Below are 20,086 nucleotides of genomic sequence, written 5' to 3'. Positions count from 1 at the left end.
TCCCCAGCAAGACTCCAAGATGTACATAAGGAAGAGATGTCCTTTCCTGACTCTGCCTTCTAAGTGTTGAGCCTCTGCTTCATCCCAATTTACTGACGTGGGAATGACTGTCTTCTCCAGGGCAGAGAAGCCACATCCACATCTCCTCCCCACCCACCTTTGCAAGCCTCTATACTTCTATCCAGATGGTGTAGTGCAGCCTGCGTGGGTCCAATCCTGTCATCGATGTGGTGTTTTGATACCGTAGCGGCAGATAAGACTGGATAAGGGTTAGGAGGAGGAAAGCACTTCTGATCGTCTTATAGAGTGTCAAAGTAGTACAGCTAAATTGCACAGCACCTTGGCAGCCCTGGGGATTGTTGGGGGACTATTTGTAAGGCCACCCATACGGACCTTCAGGGCAATCATTTTGACCTTGAGACTTTCAGACACGTTCTGAACAGGCTGGTCAAGTTCACATCAACCTCACCTGTGTGTTCCATCTGCAAGACCAGATGAATGCCCATGTGCTTTCTGCACAGATAGGAAGAGTGGCCATGCCTGAGAGTGAAGGCAGATTGAAGCCCTCATAGCATACATCCATCAGGTCCCTGGAGCCCATGGTGATCAGGCATCCAGGGAAGCTCTCCACCCAACCCAGAGGCTTACTGACCAGTCTATCATCACGGCCTTCCCTTCATGTATCCCTCCCACCACCATGCCCACTACCACACTGGCATTGCCCACCCACCATCTCAGAAGGACAGACTTGGGGCCATCTCTTCAGGAAGACTTTCCTGAGGACACCGGAGATCTATGGGTTCCAACAGACAGCAACATTTTCCCAACTTACCCACATGCATTTGTCCTTGTCAGTTACACAGCATGCTCCTGACGGCAGGGACTTGGCCTTAATGATGGAGCATATGGCGGGAGCGTAGGAGATGCTACAAAAGGTTTGCTGAAGGAAAGAATGAACCAGCACAATTATGAGCATCCCCATTGCCATAGAATCCTAGAGTCCTGGGGCTCAGTCTCAGTTGTGTCTCCACAAGTCCCCCAAGCACCTCGTCAAAGCTCATTTTGATGCTTCATCACATAGAGACTGTGGGCAGTCTGACTTTTGCACCTCCCCAGCCAAGTCATATGCTTCCTGGGGACGCACACCATGTTCTCCTCTCCCCTGTAACTCTGGGGCTGAATAAATGCTAACTGCTTAGCCAACACTGGCTGGCTTCTAGGAGAAATGGATGGGTGGGTAATAAGCTATTCATTTATTTCTTGGGGGCCCTTTATTCTGAGACCCTACAGCCTGTACACTGCATCTTTTCCGGAAGCAATAATAGCCAGCCATCAAGGGCAAGTAAATACATTTGACCTTTCCTACCAAAAAGACAAGTTAGTTAATGTACTTCAACTCTCATCTGATTTCTACTTCACTCGTGCAAGGACGCTGAGGAATCTAGAGCAGGAAGAAAAAACACAGTGCTAGCTGAGAAGCACTTTCCACGTCCCCAAAGGTTACTGTTCCTTCCCCCATTGCTGTCTGGCTCTTGAACCCCAAATCAGACTTGCACAAAGCCTTTCTGCTTCAGACTGCTTGGTAAATTGACCTTTCTTTCTTTCTCTCTCTCTCTCTCTCTCTCTTTCCTTCTTTCTTTCTTTCTTTCTTTTTCTTTCTTTCTTTTTCTTTCTTTCCTTCTCCTTCTTTCCTTTTTTTGAGAGGGATTCTCACTCTGCTGCCCAGGTTGGAGTGCAATGATACAGTCTCAGCTCACTACAACCTCCACCTCCCAGGTTCAAGTGATTCTCCTGCCTTAGCCTCCTGAGTAGCTGGGATTACAGGCACCCTTCAGCATGCCCAGCTAATTTTTATATTTTTAGTAGAGATGGGATTTCACCATGTTGGTCAGGCTGGTCTTGAACTCCTGACCTCAGGTGTTCCACCCAGCTCGGCCTTCCAAAGTTGGGATTACAGGCGTGAGCCACTGCACCCGGCCTGGTAAATTGACTTTTCTAACCAGGCTTGTAAGTTCCTCGCAATTGAGCACTCCAGGTAACTGCCACAGCACCTGGCCAACTGTCAAGCAGTTAACGTTGCTGTTGCTGCTGCATCACTGTCATCAACAAGGTTTGTCATTGCAGGAAGTCTCCAAGGACCCCCCATGAAAAACCTGCATTTCCTATCATGATTTTGAGGCTGAAATCATCTTCCTCCTCCCAGAACACCTAGGTGTTCTAGTCTGAAGCCATCCTCACTCTCAACTCCCCTCCTTCAAGCCCTCACCCTGTGCCTGAATTCTTCCTTCTTTGCTGGGACAGATGGACAGGAGGAAGACAGGAAGTGGGGAACCCTTTCAACAACTCCTACGGCAGAGGGGAGCCATGGGAGATGGGCCGGGAAATGTAAAGACCAGCCCATGCAGGAAAAAAGAGAACTTTTTAGCACAGTGTCATCTGAAAATGCAAGAGAACAGAGGCTCTTGGTGGCAACAGAGGAGTGTGACTTCCATCCTCAGGGCTAGCACCTGATCCCTGCTCTCCATCCACATCTGAAAAATACCACTGGCCCTGAGAATCCATTGCAACTGAGGTCCTGCACCCCAACAGCTGCACTCAAGCTGCCAGCTGAAGCAGAGAGCACTGCCCGCACTGCAGGGTTGTGCCTGTGTGCCCCACTGCCTCCAGGGGTGGCTGTCTTCCGCCAGAGAATGGACAGCTGACATCCTGAGGACATAGAGAGTTAGTAGGGATGACTGTAGCCAGTGGCAAATCCTATGGATGAAAAGCCATTCCAAGCTCCACAAAGATGAGCATAGTGAAGGCTGCAGTTTAGTTGGTTCGTGGTTCCCCAGAAGGCTTTCAAACATTCAGCAGTTGTCATTCAGTGCCAGGCACCCAGTCCAATGCTGAGTATAGAGTTGTGAGCAAGACAAGCCTGAATGTGTGGAGCTTCCTGTCTGGCGGGGTGTTGCAGGGGGCCGGGGGAACCTTGCAACCTGGAGGAGGGCTGGGAAGAAAAAAAGTAGGATGCTTGGGTCTTTCCAAAAGATGGGTCCTCTCATGTCTGTACAATCGTTGTGCTGGGTAATTGTCTATTTCTGATACCAGACCCAAGCTTGGCCATAATCAACACCTTACTCTGCCATAAATCCACCCCCAAGGCTGCCCACAGATCACCCCCATCCTAGTTGCTGAGCTCAGCATGATCCTAATCTCAACCTCAGAAGTATCCCTCAGCTCCAGCAAGGGGCAGGCTTTCATTCAGGCCCCTTAAGCTGGATGCAGACCAACCACCTACTTTCTGGGCAGGATCTGAGCTCACTCAGCCAGTCTTCTCCAAAGACCTGATATCACTGCTGCTAGCTGAATGGATAAGGGCAAGGGAGTGCACCAAGGGGTGCTCTCACCCCTCCATCTCCAGAGGCTTCCGGAGTCTTGGAACCATGGATGGCAAGCAGACACTGGAGAGAAAGCTGAGAAGTGGGGAGAGCTACCTTAGAAGCTGTGCTCTCTGCCTGGAATGCTTATATGCTTTGTGCAGCAAACTCCTATTTGCCCTTAAAGGACCAATCCTGATGTCACCGCTTCTGGAAGCCCTCTTTACACCAGCACTTCCCAGCTTACAGCATGAATCAGAATCTACTATAGTAATTACTGGGTCCCAATCCTAGTGTTTTTCTTCAGTAGGTCTGGGCTGGGGCCTGAGAATTTCAATTTCTAACAGGCTCCCAGAGGATGCAGTGTATCCAGAGACTATGCTTTGAGAATTGCTGTCTCACAGCATCCACACCTTCCCAGACAGCCTCGAGCTTCCTCTCTGTGCTGATTCTGATCTATTAATAGAAGGCAGCTCTGGTCGGGCTGAAATGTCACTTCCCTGGAGTCTGTCACATTGTGAAACATGTGTAAATTCAGCTCCACACACTTGGAGGGGGTGGGGCATGGAGAGAGTAGTTCCAGCTTAGGGGCCTTTCCTACCCACCACGCTACTCAGGGGGCATGAGCTTGGAGGGAGCCCAGATTGGGAGGCCCAGCTGGCAATCCCAATGGTCTCCCAATGAGGCCCCGAAGGTCTCAGGTCCCACCTCCCCTCCCAGCCTGGCTGGCCTGCTGGAAGTGTGTATAGTCTCCCAGTATACAGATTTGGGTACAAGGTCCATAACCAGAAGCCAAGAAATGCACCCCAAGTTGTTCAAGCCAAATATCTCATCTGGAAACCAGCTTACCAAGGCTCTCCACTTTGCAGTGCCCTGCAGGGCTAAACACACTGACTCAAAGCTGCCAGGGCTTCAAATGATTGACTTCTGACTCTCAAGGTAGCTGTACAAGCCGGGGAAAATAACACTTTTCTGGGATGCAGCTGCCAAATCTGTAAAATGGGGCCAATAATAACTCCTATAGAATGGAAATGTTGCAAGGTCTGAGTTAAAATGCATTAAATGTTGAGAGCAGCACCTGGCAGTTACTATGAAATTATTACTTGTTTTAAAGGAAGGGAAAATAACAGTCTCTTATAACCCTGATTGTGTTGGACAAACTGTCATAAGAAATGCTGGTCTTCACCTGGAGAATTTCTAAGGGCAGTTCTGGGTATTTGAGCTTCTATAACCATCCATGCCTATTTAAGCAAGGTATTATTCTTTCTTTCCGAACTTTGAAGTGCATAGTGGTTAGAAAAGTCTAGAACTGCACCACTAAATCCATTCATTTATATATGCGTGCATTTACTCATGCATTCAGTGAATATTTATTGAGTACCTACTATGTGCTAGATACTCAATTGGAGGCTGCACTTGTTCACTGTATAATAAAGTCTAGCACCCACTTGAACTTGCTATGGCTCCTGCTTCAGGTCTTGCTACTGAGAAGCACTGTGAATGCTGGATCCTCTACCCTGCCTGGTTCCTGGCTCCTGAGGTCCTGACTCCTGACCCAGTGCTCACTGGGTCCCTTGGCTGCCTCAATGCCTTGTATTATCTTCTTGCCAACCTCCAAGCTCCTTGCTGGCCCCAGACACCCCTACCTTGGCTCACCTGCTTCCTGCTGTGGACCCCTAGCTGGGAGTCTGTTTTCCCCTCACCCACTATGACTCCTGAATCCCACAAACAGTTACTTCTAAGAAAGAGGCATCTGGCAGCTGCACTGCGGAGAATGACCTCATAGCACTATAACTAAAGTGATTATCTGAGTGGAAGTGACTGTTATGAAGCATCCTTCTCTGTTTAATTACGCAGAGCCATTGTAATGGGAACATGGGATTTCCTATGTTAACACAGATATTTTTGTGATCCAATAAATCCTTCTTCACAATCATCTCCCAGAGGAGAGAAGGCAATCAGTGCAGCAGCTCTAGGAAACATGCAGATCCCCAATGTCCTCGACATCCTACCCTCTTTGGCCAGGCCATTAAGCTGTGAAAAAACACACTCAGTAACTTGGACAGTGTCATAGAGTGGTCCTTCCCACAGGAAAGTCAATGTAAAGACCTATGGGTGGGCTTCAGGAATGACTCCGCAAACAGGATCCCTGGGAAGGGCTTCTCCAAGAGAGAAAGTGCACTCCAGAGGCAAGAGCACTGGCTAAGTCCAGACCTGATATTGGATGAGCTGTGTGATCATGGGCACATCACATCTCTGAGCCTTGGTGTTCTTCCTGTGAGATGGGCCAATAACACCAGGCACCTCATAGGATCCCCTTCTGCTTTTTGCCATGAGTGGGAGCAGTATGAGGTCCTCACCAGATGCAGCTGCCCAATTTGGACTTCCCAGCCACTAGAACTGTGAGCCAAATAAACCTCTCTTCTTTATAAATTACCCAAGTATTCAGCTATAGCAACATAAAATGGACTGAGACAGCTGGTATGAGCATCAGACACTCCACAAACATTCTTTCTTAAATACAAGAAGAATCCCTGCCTTCATACACAGCACAGATTTCTGTTGAGCATCTACCAGGTGCAGCTCCACTCTCAGTGGAGGCATACTGCAGAGAACTCAAATGGGCCTGGAGTGACCTGGTGGTTCAGGTTCAAACAGTTCCATCCCAGTCAGTGACCAAGCAGAACCTGGTTCCTGACCTGTGCATCCCTGCTAGGAGTTGGTGGGTGCACCACACTGCTCCTGTCCACTTGGACCCATTCTCAGAGCTGCTCACACCTGAGCAAAGGATGCAGCTTGGGCCAAGGTGCTGCTAGACATGGAGAGTCTTCCTCTCTGACCTCAGATTCTTGTCCTCTGTTCACAGAGCCTGATCCAGGGATGGCCTCCGCCTCCACCACAATGCACATTACCACCATTGCACATGAGCTCTCATCACAGATCCCCACCATAATGGAGATTCCCATGACTTCAGGTGAGCTCTTATCACAGCGCCCTTCAAGCAGCCAGGGTGGGGGGCCTTGGTGAAAACATCCAGGGGATAACGGACCTAAGGACTTGGGCAGGGGTGGCTGTGGCCATTTTTTCTCTCCCTCAGAGGTGGTTTTGAATGTGGAATGGAGGAGTCTAGCCCTGGGTAAATATATATACATACGTACGTCATACGTATCTGTGTATATATTTATTGGCCTTTCTCAGGGCTGTTGACTCACAGGAACTCAGGGGCTGGAGAGAGAGCAGCTTTGCTGAGGGAGGTTGAGGGTGGAGGTGGGATGAGGGTACACTGACTAGGATACTTAGATTTCTCCACCGTCTCCCTCATCCCACATTGTTTTCTGCCCTGGTTCCATGACCCTCAACCCTCCAATCTCAAGGAAACTTGAGCCTGCCTTTGCCTTGCTTTGAACCCTGGGCAAGTGGCTCCCCACGTGTCATGGCTGTGACTGCAAACTGTGTTTGAAGAACATCCAGAATTGGGAGGTGCTGTGTGCTCTGCAACCTTCTTTGAGAGCCACACTTCTCAGCAGCTTATTCATAACTCAGGAAACATCTACAATTTGAAAAGAAAGAAAAGGCAGCAGCAGCAAGCAATCAAAGACACCTGTTGGACGCTGTGTAACCTGGCATTCTCCAACTCATTGCACCACTGAGCTTTTTTTCTTCTTAGATGGTATTATTAACATTATGCAGATACAAGTGTTCCCCTGAAGGCAGTAGGAAGTTTAGGAAATTGTTCTATAAAGGTGGGACTTGGGAGCAATTCAGACTTTCCATATTCTTCAGCAGTCCCTCCCCAAGGCCTCCAAATAAACCTGCATTCTAAGGAAAGACAGAGGCTTGTTCTGCAGCTTCAAAGTAAATGCCCAAACCGAAAACCCCTGCCCCATGAGATTGCTGACCCCTAACTCTCAAGGTCCTGAGTGATATGACCCCTCCTCAGCAGCCTTACACTGTACTTCCCCACCCCTCTGGAGTCCCAGCAGAAGTGAGGAGTGACTGCCCCCTTGCACAACCACCACCTTGGCATCCTCTGCATTACCGTCTCCCACTTCAGTCCTTTGTATGGCCAAGTCCTGCTCCTCCTGCAGATTCACTGCAGTCCTCACTCCCAAGGAGAGAATGGGAGCAGGGTAGGGTGAGAAGCAGCCATCGGGCCATTGAAAAACACAAACCACACTACCTGCCCCAAGCACAGTTAATAGCCTCAACTTTTTCCCCCTGTATAGTGTACATAGAGCAACCCGCTCTGTCCTGTTTTCTGGGACTTTCCTTGTTTTATAATGAATAATCTCCAAGCAAGGTTCTTGCAATTGTCTCAAGGACTGAGTTAAAATGCACTAAATGTTGAGACCTGCACCTGGCATCTAGTAAGGGATTCTTAGTTGTTTTAAAGGAAGAGGAAATAACAGTCTCTTCTAACCCTGATTGTGTTGGACAAACTGTCATAAGAAATGCTGTCTTCACCTGGAAAATTTCTGAGGGCAGTTCTGGGTATTTGAATTTCTATAACCATCCATGCATACTTAAGCAAGGTGTTATTCTTTCTTTCTTTCTGAATTTTGAGGTGCTTGATGATTGGAAAAGTCTAGAACCCCACCACTAAATCCATTCACTTATATATGCATGCATTTACTTATGTATTCAGTGAATATTTATTGAGTACCTACTATGTGCTAGATACTCAATTGGAGGCTGCACTTGTTCACACTGTATGGTAAAGTCTAGCACTCACTTGAACTTGCTATGGCTCCTGCTTCAGGTCTTGCTACTGAGAAGCACTGTGAATGCTGGATGCTCCACCCAGTCTGGTTCCTGGCTCCTGAGGTCCTGACTCCTGGTGTCTTCACTGGGTTCCTTTGCTGACTCAATGCCTTGTATTATCTTCTAGCCAACCTCCAAGATTCTTGCTGACCCCAGACACTCCTAGCTTGGCCCACCTGCTTCCTGCTGTGGACCCCTAGCTGGGAGTCTGTTTTCCCCTCACCCACTATGACTCCTGACTCTAGCAGAAAGTTACTTATAAGAAAGAGGCATCTGGCAGCTGCACTGGGGAGAATGACCTCATAGCACTATAATTAAAGTGATTATCTGAGTGGAAATGACTGTTATGAAGCATCCTTCTCTGTTTTATTATGTAGAGCCATTGTATAATGGGAACATGGGATTTCCTATGTTAACACAGATATTTCTGTGATCCAATAAATCCTTCTTCACAATCATCTCCCAGACGAGAGAAGGCATTCTGTGCAGCAGCTCTAGGAAACATGCAGATCCCCAATGTCCTCGACATCCTACCCTCTTTGGCCAGGCCATTAAGCTGTGAAAAAACACACTCAGTAACTTGGACAGTGTCATAGAGTGGTCCTTCCCACAGGAGACTCAATGTAAAGACCTATGGGAGGGCTTCAGGAATGACTCCTCAGACAGGAGCCCTGGGAAGGGCTTCTCCAAGAGAGAAATTGCACTCCAGAGGCAAAAGCACTGGCTAAGTCCTGACCTGAAATTAGATGTGCTGTGTGATCACGGGCACATCACATCTCTGAGCCTTGGTGTTCTTCCTGTGAGATGGGCCAATAACACCAGGCACCTCATAGGATTGCTGTGAAGACTGCACGATGGAGTAGATAGAAGGCAATTAAAGCAACACCTGGTGTTATGGTTTGGATGTGGTTTGACCCTGCAAAAGCTCATGCTGAAATTTGATTCCCAGTGTGGCAGTGATGGGAGGTGGGACCTAGTGGGAAATATTTGAGTCATAGGAGCAGATCTCTCATGCATAGATTAATACCCTCTTGAGGGAGGGAGGGAGTTCTATCTGTCACGAGACTAGATTAGTTACTGGAGAGCAGGTTGTTATAAAAGCAAATTCAGCTTTCTAAACTCTCTTGCTTTCTATATCACCTTGTGGTCTCTTTGCAAATGTCTGCTCCCCTTCTGCTTTTTGCCATGAGTGGGAGCAGTATGAGGTCCTCACCAGATGCAGCTGCCCAATTTGGACTTCCCAGCCACTAGAACTGTGAGCCAAATAAACCTCTCTTCTTTATAAATTACCCAAGTATTCAGCTATAGCAACACAAAATGGACTGAGACAGCTGGTATGAGCATCAGACACTCCACAAACATTCTTTCTTAAATAAATCAAGAATCCCTGCCTTCATACACAACACAGATATCTGTTGAGCATCTACCAGGTGCAGCTCCACTCTCAGTGGAGGCATACTGCAGAGAACTCAAATGGGCCTGGAGTGACCTGGTGGTTCAGGTTCAAACAGTTCCATCCCAGTCAGTGACCAAGCAGAACCTGGTTCCTGGCCTGTGCATCCCTGCTAGGAGTCGGTGGGTGCACCACACTGCTCCTGTCCACTTGGACCCATTCTCAGAGCTGCTCACACCTGAGCAAAGGATGCAGCTTGGGCCAAGGTGCTGCTAGACATGGAGAGTCTTCCTCTCTGACCTCAGATTCTTGTCCTCTGTTCACAGAGCCTGATCCAGGGATGGCCTCCGCCTCCACCACATTGGACATTGCCATCATTGCAGGTGAGCTCTCATCACAGCGCCCTTCAAGCAGCCAGGGTCGGGGGCCTTGGTGAAAACATCCAGGGGGAGAACTGACCTAAGGACTTGGGCAGGGGTGGCTGTGGCCATTTTTTCTCTCCCTCAGAGATGGTTTTGAATGTGGAATGGAGGAGTCTAGCCCTGGGTAAATATATATACATACGTACATTGTACGTATCTGTGTATGTATTTATTGGCCTTTCTCAGGGCTGTTGACTCACAGGAACTCAGGGGCTGGAGAGAGAGCAGCTTTGGTGAGGGAGGTTGAGGGTGGAGGTGGGATGAGGGTAGACTGACCAGACTACTTAGGCTTCTCTACCATCTCCCTCATCTCACATTATTTTCTACCCTGGGTCCATGACCCCCAACCCTCCATCCTCAAGGAAACTTGAGCCTGCCTTTGCCTTGCTTTGAACCCTGGGCAAGTGGCTCCCCACGTGTCATGGCTGTGACTGCAAACTGTGTTTCAAGAACAACCAAGTTTGGGAGGTGCTGTGTGCTCTGCGACCTTGTTTGAGATCCACACTTCTCAGCAGCTTATTCATAACTCAGGAAACAACTACAATTTAAAAAGAAAGAAAAAGCAGCAGCAGCAAGCAATCAAAGACACCTGTTGGACTCTGTGTAACCTGGCATTCTCCAACTCATTGCACCACTGAGCTTTTTTTCTTCTTAGATGGTATTATTAGCATTTTGCAGACACAAGTGTACCCCTGAAGGCAGTAGGAAGTTTAGGAAATTGTTCTATAAAGGTGGGACTTTGGAGCAGTTTCAGACTTTCTATATTCTTCAGCAGTCCCTCCCCAAGGCCTCCAAATAAACCTGCATTCTAAGAAAAGACAGAGGCTTGTTCTGCAGCTTCAAAGTAAATGCCCAAACTCAAAACATCCCTGCTCCATGAGATGGCTGCCCCCTCACTCTCAAGGACCTGAGTGATCTGACCCCCTCCTGAGCAGCTTCACACTGTACTTCCCCACCCCTCTGGAGTCCCAGCAGAAGTGAGGGGTGACTGCCCCCTCGCACAGCCACCACCTTGGCATCCTCTGCGTTACCCTCTCCCACTTCAGTCCTTTGTGTGGCCAAGTCCTGCTCCTCCTGCAGATTCACCACAGTCCTCAGTCCCTAGGAGGGAATGGGAGCAGGGTAGGGTGAGGAGCAGCCATCAGGCCATTGAAAAACACAAACCACACAACCTGCCCCAAGCACAGTTAATAGCCTCATCTTTTTTCCCCCTGTATAGTGTACATAGAGCAACCAGCTCTCCCCCTGTTTTCTGGGACTTCCCTGCTTTTTGAATAGAAAATCTCCAAACAAAGTTCAGTCCTGGGATATGATTCTAATCTGTCTGCAGAGTGCTTAGGGTGCTTAGTAGCAGAACTGTGAGGAAGAAAAAGAGAAGGGAGGAAGGAATGAGAGGAGAGAAGGGGAAAGGAGGATCACTTTAGGAAGGCACAGGTTACAGGGCCACCACACAACAGGTTGGTGAAGCATGGGGAAGGAATGAACTGGCCTGTTTGGCGTTGGTACAGTTGTCTCCAATGTACAAGTTTCAACTTATGAGTTCTTGAGTTTGCAATGGCATGAGTGCAAAAGCATTCAGTAGAAACCGTACTTTGAATTTTGAACTTTGACCGTTTCCCAGGCTGGCAATATATAGTATGATACAATATTACAAAATAGTCTCTGGGTCAGATGATTTTGCACAACTTTAGGTTAATGTAAGTGTTCTGAGCCTGCTTAAGGTAGGCTAGGCCAAGCTTTGATGCTCAGTAGGTTTGGAGTATTAAATGCATTTTTCATTTACAGTATTTTTAACTTATTATGGGCTTAGAGGAACCTGGCTCCCATCATAAATCAAGGAGCATCTGTTTTGGTTGTGGCATCGTATCTGTCCTCACACAAGCCCTGTGGGTCTTGACCCCCATCCCAGGTCCCAGGGCCCCTGCCTCAGACTGACCCTTGCACCTCTTCCCACCTGCAGGCGTGATTGCCGCTGTGGCCATCGTCCTAGTCTGCCTCCTCTTTGTCATGCTGCACTACATGTACCGGCACAAGGGCACGTACCACACCAATGAGGCCAAGGGCACAGAGTTTGCTGAGAGTGCAGATGCAGCCCTGCAGGGCGACCCTGCCCTCCAAGATGCTGGTGACAGCAGCAGAAAGGAGTACTTTATTTGACGGACAACAGACTTCACTTCCCTGAATGCCTCCTCCAGCTCCATCAGGAAAAATAGACCCCATTGCCCAGCACCCCTGCTGATACCACCAGGCAGAGAGAGAGAGCACTTGCTCCTTCCCAAGATAGGCACCTGGAAACACTAGGTGCCTGCCCAGGGAGGAACAGAGGAGGAATCGTGCTACAAGAGGCCTCTCCCAGAGACCCAGGGAGGCGATGGACACCCCAGAGGCCACCCTTTGCTCCGCGGAGGTGGGAGAAAGTCTGGGCACATGGGGCCCCCTGAGCAGTGCAGGACAACATCAGCTCACTGGCAGGAAAGTCCTTGTTGAGGGTGAGGGGGTGCCGGGGTACCCGGGGGCTGGGGAAGCAAGGAAATAAGTCATCTGTATGCTGACTGGGGATAATGGCATCAAATGTCAGTTCTTGACATTTGGGGGGAACAGCAGGTGCCAGAGCTAAAAGGTACCTTTTCCTCCCATTGATCCAGCTCAGAACGATTGGAAATAAATTTGAAATGTGACCGAGCATTCAGAGTCCAACAGTATTACTGTAGTTATCTGGGGAAAGATAAATGCCACCCAGGGCTTGCTTTTCACCTGTGCAATATTATCTTCTCTGACGGGGCCAGGACAGTTCATTTCTGGCTCCTGTGGGGGCCAGTTCTCAGAGAGCACAGCCAGTACCGGCGGCTCCCAAGCCTGCCAAGGGAGAAAGGACAAGTGACCAGCTTTCCTTTCCCTGCAGGAGCACCAGCTGCATGAAACAAAAGGAAGGGTGAGATGTCCCTCTAGAAATAGCCTGTCCCAATAGCCAGGGCACTGGCTGAAGTGTTGATTTTCCAAGGTGCAGTATTAGAACAAATGGACCTGCTCCAAAAATATGAGTGAATCTCATCCTTCCAATCACAGTGACCATGGCACCCCGGGGTGGGAGCAGAGGCTGCAGAGCTCCGCTCCCTGGCTTTGGGTCCCAGGACCTTGAACAACTTGTTTGACCCCGCTGGCCTCCGTGTTCTCCTCCCTCACGTAGAAATGATACTGATGATGGCACCTCTGTTTGGCCTGACTCCCAGCGTTGAGGGTCAAGTGCTCAGACCTCCCTATCTTCCAGTGTCAACAACTGTGTGCAGCGATAAACAAACATTCCTCATTGCAGTACTTCTGCACACTTCCTGAGGAATAGCTGTAATTCAAAAATAACAGAGTAACAGACAGCTATGTGGGAGGCTGAGGCAGGAGAATGGCGTGAACCCTGGGGGGCAGAGCCTGCAGTGAGCGGAGATCGCGCCACTGCACTCCAGCCTGGGCGACAGCGAGACTCCGTTTCAAAAAAAAAAAAAAAAAAAAAGAGAGAAGATGAACTGGTTAACTATCCCCTTCCGGGCGAGTTTTTCCAAGATTCCCAACAGCTCAGCTGTCACTCCAAGGACCAGCAGCTGTGAGGTTAAAGACTCTACGCCAGGTGCTGGGGTCACCCAGGTACTCCCTGGGGCTCAGGCTTCTCGAGGCTGGACCATCTCCACCTGGGAGTTGGAAGAAAGGTCCCAAAGATCTCCCTGGGTGGATTATGGGGATGTGAGCTCAGTGGGGGGTCCACCTGTCAGAGTCGCTGGCAGTCCTGGGGCAGTGGTGGGGGAGATGAGCTGGGAGCTCACAGAAGCAGTGATGGCAAAAGCCTGGTCCAAAAGTGAGACCTTTTCCTGGTGACCCAAGCTCGCAGGCCTTCGTCTATGAAATAAAGGGCTTGGCTGTATCTGCATGGCCCACACTGATCTTCGGAACACAAGCGTGGCAAAAATGGCGATAAATAGTCCCAACGAATATGCACAAGTCAGTTTAGAAAATGATGTATCATGCAAAGCGAAAGCAGTGCAGGCTCCTCAGCGTCTTCACTGGCCCAGTGTGGATGCTGACACTGGTGGGAGGGGAGCGGTGCGCACAGCCTTTCCCAAGTGTGTTGAACCAGAGACCCCATTTGCTCACAGGATATCTGCTAGGAACTCGTGGACCAAGTGGTCCTTGGAGCACATTTGGAAAACACTCAGGTAAATGGTTTCTGACATCACGTCCTGTGGCAATGCCATTTCAGGTTTCTGAGCACCCAAATCTTCCAGGTCTGGGAGCACAGATCACTGTCCAGTGAGCACAGAGGAGGCACCAGAACCTACACATAGACACGCATTGGGGTGAAAAGGCTCCAGAAGAGGATGAGCCCAGGGCTCTCCAGGCCTCCTAGAGAGCAGGTGCCTATGTGGGGGAAGGATGATGGTAACTCATTCCTTTCTCCCTCATTGGGCCCAGGAGCTGTCTGTACTAAGCTTGACTCCCTGGCCACTCACCTCCCCTTCCTCACCTCCCTTTATCCTCACTCTTTTGCCTGCCCAGTGTCCTGGAAAACAATTGAAACACAGTCTGCTCCTAGTCCACTGGGTCCCCAGACTCAGCCAGAATCAGGCTCAGCAGCAGTAGTGATGACATGCAAGCTGCAGAACTAGGTTGTCCCAGGTGGCCTAGCTCAGATGCCGCGAGGAGGGAGCTGTTGCAGGGTAACTGCAGAGGCCAGATGGCCACACCAGAGAGCAGGGCAACTTAAAGAGATAATGTACACACACACACACAGATTGCACACTGGTGGACACTGGTGGGCAATTAATAATGCTATTTTAGATTAGGGACCAGGTTTTTAAATCTTTGATACTTCCTCCAGCAATGCACTGTCATTCTGCAACATGCCTGTGACCAATGTTAGTTGGGATAAATAATGCACAAATCTGCACACACCAAAGAGTCAAAAAGACTGTTAAGAAGGAAGAAAGAGGAGAGGAAAGGAAGAGAGGGGATGGGGCAGAGAAGGGCTGGAAGAAGAGGGAAAGGGACAGAGCTCTGTCTGTAGAAAATCCAAGCTTCTTTGCACATAAGCCTCCTTTAATCCTCGAAATAATCCTGGCAAGTGGATATCCTTATCCTCCCTTTAGATCTGTAGAAATTGAGGCTCAGCATGGTCAATGAGCTTTACTGGAGGTCTCACAGCTTCTAATGGCAGAGGAGCCATTTAACTCAGGCCTGTCTGGCCTCCCTTCAGCAGGTTGAGATGAGTCAGCAGGAGCTGCCCAGGGAGCAGAGCAGGTGGCATCAAGACTCATGGATGCTGGCATGACTCACCAGTGCTGGGATCAGAGAATCCCCAGCCAGGTCTCTGCCACCCAGTGGCCCTGGACAGTGATGGCCCAGGCACCTCTGCCAGCATCCCCGTCCCTAGTCAGAGCTGGCCTGGTTGAGAGGTCTCTCATCGTGGTGAGGAGAGATAATGCAGTGGAGCCTATCTGCTCTTGATGGGATGATTAGCTTACAGAGATAGCAAGTGCTGCCAGCCCAGTCACACCTCATCCACACTTCAGCACCCAGGATGCTTGCACCCAGGACGCTTGCACCCAGGCCACTCTTATGAAAAGGAAAGTGATCATCTAGATTACATCATGCCAAAGCATCCCTACCAACACTTCTTAGATGATTTGTGCTTTTTCAAAGTGCTCATTCCCAAACCAAGAGTATTTAGTGATTAAATTTCAGATTCAGAGACAGATAGATAATATATATGTGTGTGTGTCTGAGTATATAGCTGTAATCCACAAATATTTATTAGGTACCATGTAAGCGTTGAAATTACATAGCTGAATATAGCAGCCTCTGCCTTCAGGGGTCCCTAGTTTAGGGGAGAAGATAAACATGTAAATATATATAAGCCCTAAAGTATTATGGATGCTGAGAGAGTAGTGATACAGATCAATTTAAAACACGAAAGAGAGAGAGATCAGTTCTATCTTGGGAGTGAGATGGACTTAGGAAAGGCTTTAGAGAGGAAGGGAGGCTTGGGCCAGTTGCACAGTATATAAGGGCTTGACCATAGAGCGGCTTCAGTCCCAAGCAAAGAAATTTGGACTTCGTTGCATAGGTAATTGTCACTGAAGGAATAGGTCAGTCTCTATCATATGGATAAGATAATGATCAAATTAAACAACACAAAAGATGAAAATGCACCATGGAAATTCACAAAGGGGCTTCAAAAGATCTAGCAAGGCTCAGACCTTGCCTGCGGAGCTGGAGGCCTCCCCACCCTGGGGCTCACCCGCTCCTCCAGCTGCCCCATTGTTTAGTCTGAATTTCACATGACTCGGCCCATCCTGCCTGGAGAGAGATAGATCTCATCTATCCACCAGAAGAAGCGGCAGGAGGTCAAGGCTTTGAGCCAACTGTTATGTAAATATTAGAGAGAATTTTCTCTTCTTTTTTTAATGGAAGGAACTCCCCTTCATGATTTTATCTTTTTGTCCTCCCTGGAGAGAGGCTGCTCAATTGTTTTGCATTCCTTACCTAAATATTTTTATCATCGTTAGCAACGGGAATGATTTAGGGGCCAACAGGACTTTAACTGGCCCAGTGCCACAAGTAGAACTACAGGCATTTTAATGTTTGCAATTAGCATGTCAGCATGATGTTATGAAAAGAGAGTGGCTCTGGAATTGGACAGACTTGGACAAAAATCTCATCTCAGGCACTAACTAGCTCTGCATGACCTAAGAAGAGTTACTTAACTTCTCCGTGCTCCAGGGTTCTTACCAGTAACATGGCGACCAAAATATTTGCACTTTCGGGTTTTGAATAGTAATTTAAAGGAAGATACAAGCTTGCCAAGAATTGTTAAGGGTCTGAGGTTTTGCCCTGCTTTTAAGTGAGGGATTCAGCCTATACCAGTTTCATAGATGCTGACAGAAGACATGAGATTCCTGGGTCAGAGACAAAGGCACTTACAGCCCAGCAAGCAGCATGACATCAGCATATTTGAATGACATGTCTTCATCTCCAAGTTACACGTGGGTGATGTGGGTGATCTCAGAGGATGTTAATCCATATGGTGGGTTGAGTTCCAGAAGAGAAATCTTGAACCAAGAAAATCAGAATCTCATAATGGGCAGTAAAATGCCTGCCTTTTGCACTGGAGGGAGCTACTACTGGGTCTTCCAAGTCTGTTTAATACACAAGCATCCTGGAAAAGGTAGTCAAGAACACAGTGCAGTTCTTGCCTCACTCAACAGATGTGAAAAATGCAAGAGACCCATGGAGAATTGTCTCCCAACAAGGTAGGCACTGCCTAACATCGTGCCTGGTACCTGTGAGTACTCAATAAATACATGTTGAATGAGCAACGCAATGAACTAAATAACAGGGCTCATAGGTCTTTAAAGTGTCCCAGCTTTCTCTCCAGAACATCAAAAACATCTTCTGTTTCTCAAACCACATGCAAGAGTTTAAAGTAGAAAACTTTTCTCCAACCTCTGGCCAGTGTATAAGAGACCTCACTGCAGGCTTGGTCCTTTTTATTGGTTTGCTATGACAGGAACACATAGAGGCATACAGCTGTGAGAATGTTTTGGTTCATGGGCAGATCCATAAATCCAGAGCCCTGGCAATAAGGTTGGGTGGAGTTCACCAGCCTCTATTCTAAGATCATCCCATAATCAAGAGGTCTCTTGCCAACATTATAGACCTCCAAAGCTGATGTTAAGATATGCAGATCTCCTAGTCTTTTTAGAACCAAATATATTACATTAGCCACCTTTTATTTTTCAAGTAGCTGAAATTATTATCATCTTTTCTCTCTCAAAAAGTACTTAGAAACAAGTTCTATATTCAGCTCTCTCAAGATAAAGCATCCTTTGGGCTTACTGAGATGCCCCAAGTCAGAGTCAGGCCACTCCTTTCTCCAGGGAAGGATCTTTTTTTTTTTTTTTTTTGAGACAGAGTTTTGCTCTCATTGCCCAAGCTGGAGTGCAATGATGCAATCTTGGCTCACTGCAACCTCCGCCTCCCAGGTTCAAGCAATTCTCCTGCCTCAGCTTCCCAAGTAGCTGGGATTACAGGCACCCACCACCATGCCCAGCTAATTTTTTATATTTTTAGTAAAGAAGGGGTTTCACCATGTTGGCCAGGCTGGTCTTGAACTCCTGACCTCAGTGATTCACCCACCTCGGCCTCCCAAAGTGCTGGGATTACAGGCGTGAGCCACCACACTAGGCCCAGGAATGACCATTTTGTTCATAGCTGCAGTGCCCGGACATTGTCTTCTTAAGGTAACAAATGGAGGTGTTAGGGTGAAAGGATGGTAGGCAACCAGACCTCAGCTCCCAGGCAGAGATAACGCCATTAATTCCTTCATTCAGGACACAAACGTTCTCTGCATTTACACTGCAGGAGGTGCAATGCTAGAGACTTGGAGCTGAGCAAGGCCTTGCTGGCTCCCTGGAGGACACTGGCTGCAATAAGAGATGTGTTAAAATAGTTCAAGCTGTGAGGGTTCCATCACAGAGGATCAAATGGCCTGAGGGGAAGTCAGGGAAGGATTGTTGGAGGGAGAATTCTGAGATGGGTTTTGAAGGAGCTATCTAGGTGAGGGGATGACAAATGCAGAGAAATCGAGGTGAAATTGGAACCTGCAAGTGTGCAGTTCTTCCAGCAGCTTCAGGCATGTATGGAAGTAACCAAGGATGACTCCAGACCCAGAGACTGCAAAGAACGAGGTAATGAGGAGCTGGCCACTATGCTGTAATTGAAGGTGGTAAGAGCCCTTTACAGGAGGAAAGTGGGTAGAGATATGGTCAGATTCACAAATCACGTTGCATCCAATGTTGAGAGGAATTAGAGGTTGTACTCTGGGGAGGAAGACAACCTAGAAATTACTGAGGCCTGAATAGGGAAAAGCACCTTATGAGAGATCTCTCAGGATGAGACAAAGTCCTCTTTTTTTTTTTTAATAAAAATATGGAACGCTTCATGAATGTGCATGTTATCCGTGCACAGGGGCTGTGCTAATCTTCCCTGTATCATTCCAATTTTAGTATATGTGCTGTGTAAGTGAGCACCAAAATCCTCTTTTAACACAACTGTGAATCAATATGACCCTGAATTGGTTATGAAGCACCATGCGTACAGAACACAATAGCCCCTGGAGCAAAAGATCAAACTAGACCTGTTGAGTTTGTGGATGAAGACCGTTCATCTGCCTTTGTACTAAAATCTCTACAGAATAAACCAAGTTTTTAAGTATCACATAGACACATCTGCAGCTCCTCTGCAACAAAAGATACCTAACTAGGATCCCAGAGAGAAAATGAAAGCAAAGGATTCAGAAGGGCTACCTCATGAGGCCTGGCCTCTATGCCTCTGGGAGGCCAGGGGGAAGGCCATTCCACTCAGGCTTTTGACCTGAGTCAGAAATTCTACCCTGCAAGTTTTCTTCTTTGGGATGAGTATTAGAAAGGTCTCTGCCAAGTACGTCCCTCCAGGCAGGGAGGAAGCAGGGAGAATAATGAGAAGGCCCACCACCTTCCCTCTTCATCTGGAGATAGGAGAGCAGAAAAGGATGCCGAGGCATGTGTGTGGAGTGTGTGGTGGGAGGGACACAGGACGGAAGAAAACGTAGATGATTCCAAGTTCACTACTCTTCCCCGGCTCAGCTCTGACACCCTTCTCAGGTCGGAATGCCATCCTGCGCCCATGTGAGAACATGAGACCAACAAAAAGGCTGTGCTAGAAGTCAGGCAATTGTTTCAGACAAGGTCACAAAATCCAATACGGGACTCGTGTCCCACTTTCTCATTTTTCTAAGAAATGAGGTCATGGAGATGCCAGAGGGAGCAGGCTTCACATATGTTGTAAGTACTGGATACCTATGCAATGCTAGCATCTGTTCTATACTGGGCACCTGCGCAATGCTGGCTAGCTGTGGAATACTAGCCACCTGGGCAATACTGGCACCTATACAATACTAGCATCTAAGCAGTACTGAACAGCTGTGTACCACTAGCATCTGAGTAATATCAACACATGTGCCATGCAGAATACCTGTGCAATACTGGCCCCTGTGCAATACTGAGCACCTATTCAATACTGAGCACCTATTCTTTACTGGGCACCTGAGCAATACTGGCTCCGGTGCA

At 48.2% G+C, this 20,086-nt stretch overlaps 1 protein-coding gene and 1 non-coding gene across 4 annotated transcripts in view; one reads left to right on the top strand and one right to left on the bottom strand.

Moving 5' to 3' along the window:
* GYPC (glycophorin C (Gerbich blood group)) overlaps nt 1–12,618 on the top strand; it is a 40,106-nt gene extending 27,488 nt beyond the window's left edge. The window contains exons 2-4 of one of the 3 annotated variants that reach the window (XM_055261621.2): nt 6,226–6,333; nt 9,840–9,896; nt 11,896–12,618. In XM_055261621.2, the coding sequence (XP_055117596.1) occupies nt 6,240–6,333; nt 9,840–9,896; nt 11,896–12,092 (348 nt within the window). In that variant the 5' untranslated portion in view covers nt 6,226–6,239 and the 3' untranslated portion in view covers nt 12,093–12,618. Of the gene's footprint in view, nt 1–6,225; nt 6,334–9,836; nt 9,897–11,895 lie in introns of those variants that run through there. The other 2 variants (XM_055261623.2, XM_055261622.2) reach the window with 2 other exon arrangements.
* Nucleotides 12,619–18,902: 6,284 nt separating this feature from the next.
* On the bottom strand, nt 18,903–19,009 carry LOC129472817 (U6 spliceosomal RNA). The gene has a single exon (XR_008654088.1). It is a non-coding gene; the product is annotated as a U6 spliceosomal RNA (small nuclear RNA).
* Between the last annotated feature and the right edge of the window lie 1,077 nt (nt 19,010–20,086).

This window comes from Symphalangus syndactylus, chromosome 22, assembly GCF_028878055.3.
Source record: "Symphalangus syndactylus isolate Jambi chromosome 22, NHGRI_mSymSyn1-v2.1_pri, whole genome shotgun sequence".
In the NCBI taxonomy this organism is placed as follows: domain Eukaryota; kingdom Metazoa; phylum Chordata; class Mammalia; order Primates; family Hylobatidae; genus Symphalangus; species Symphalangus syndactylus.
Note: the sequence above shows the minus strand (reverse complement) of the source record. Positions and strands in the feature narration are given on the sequence as shown.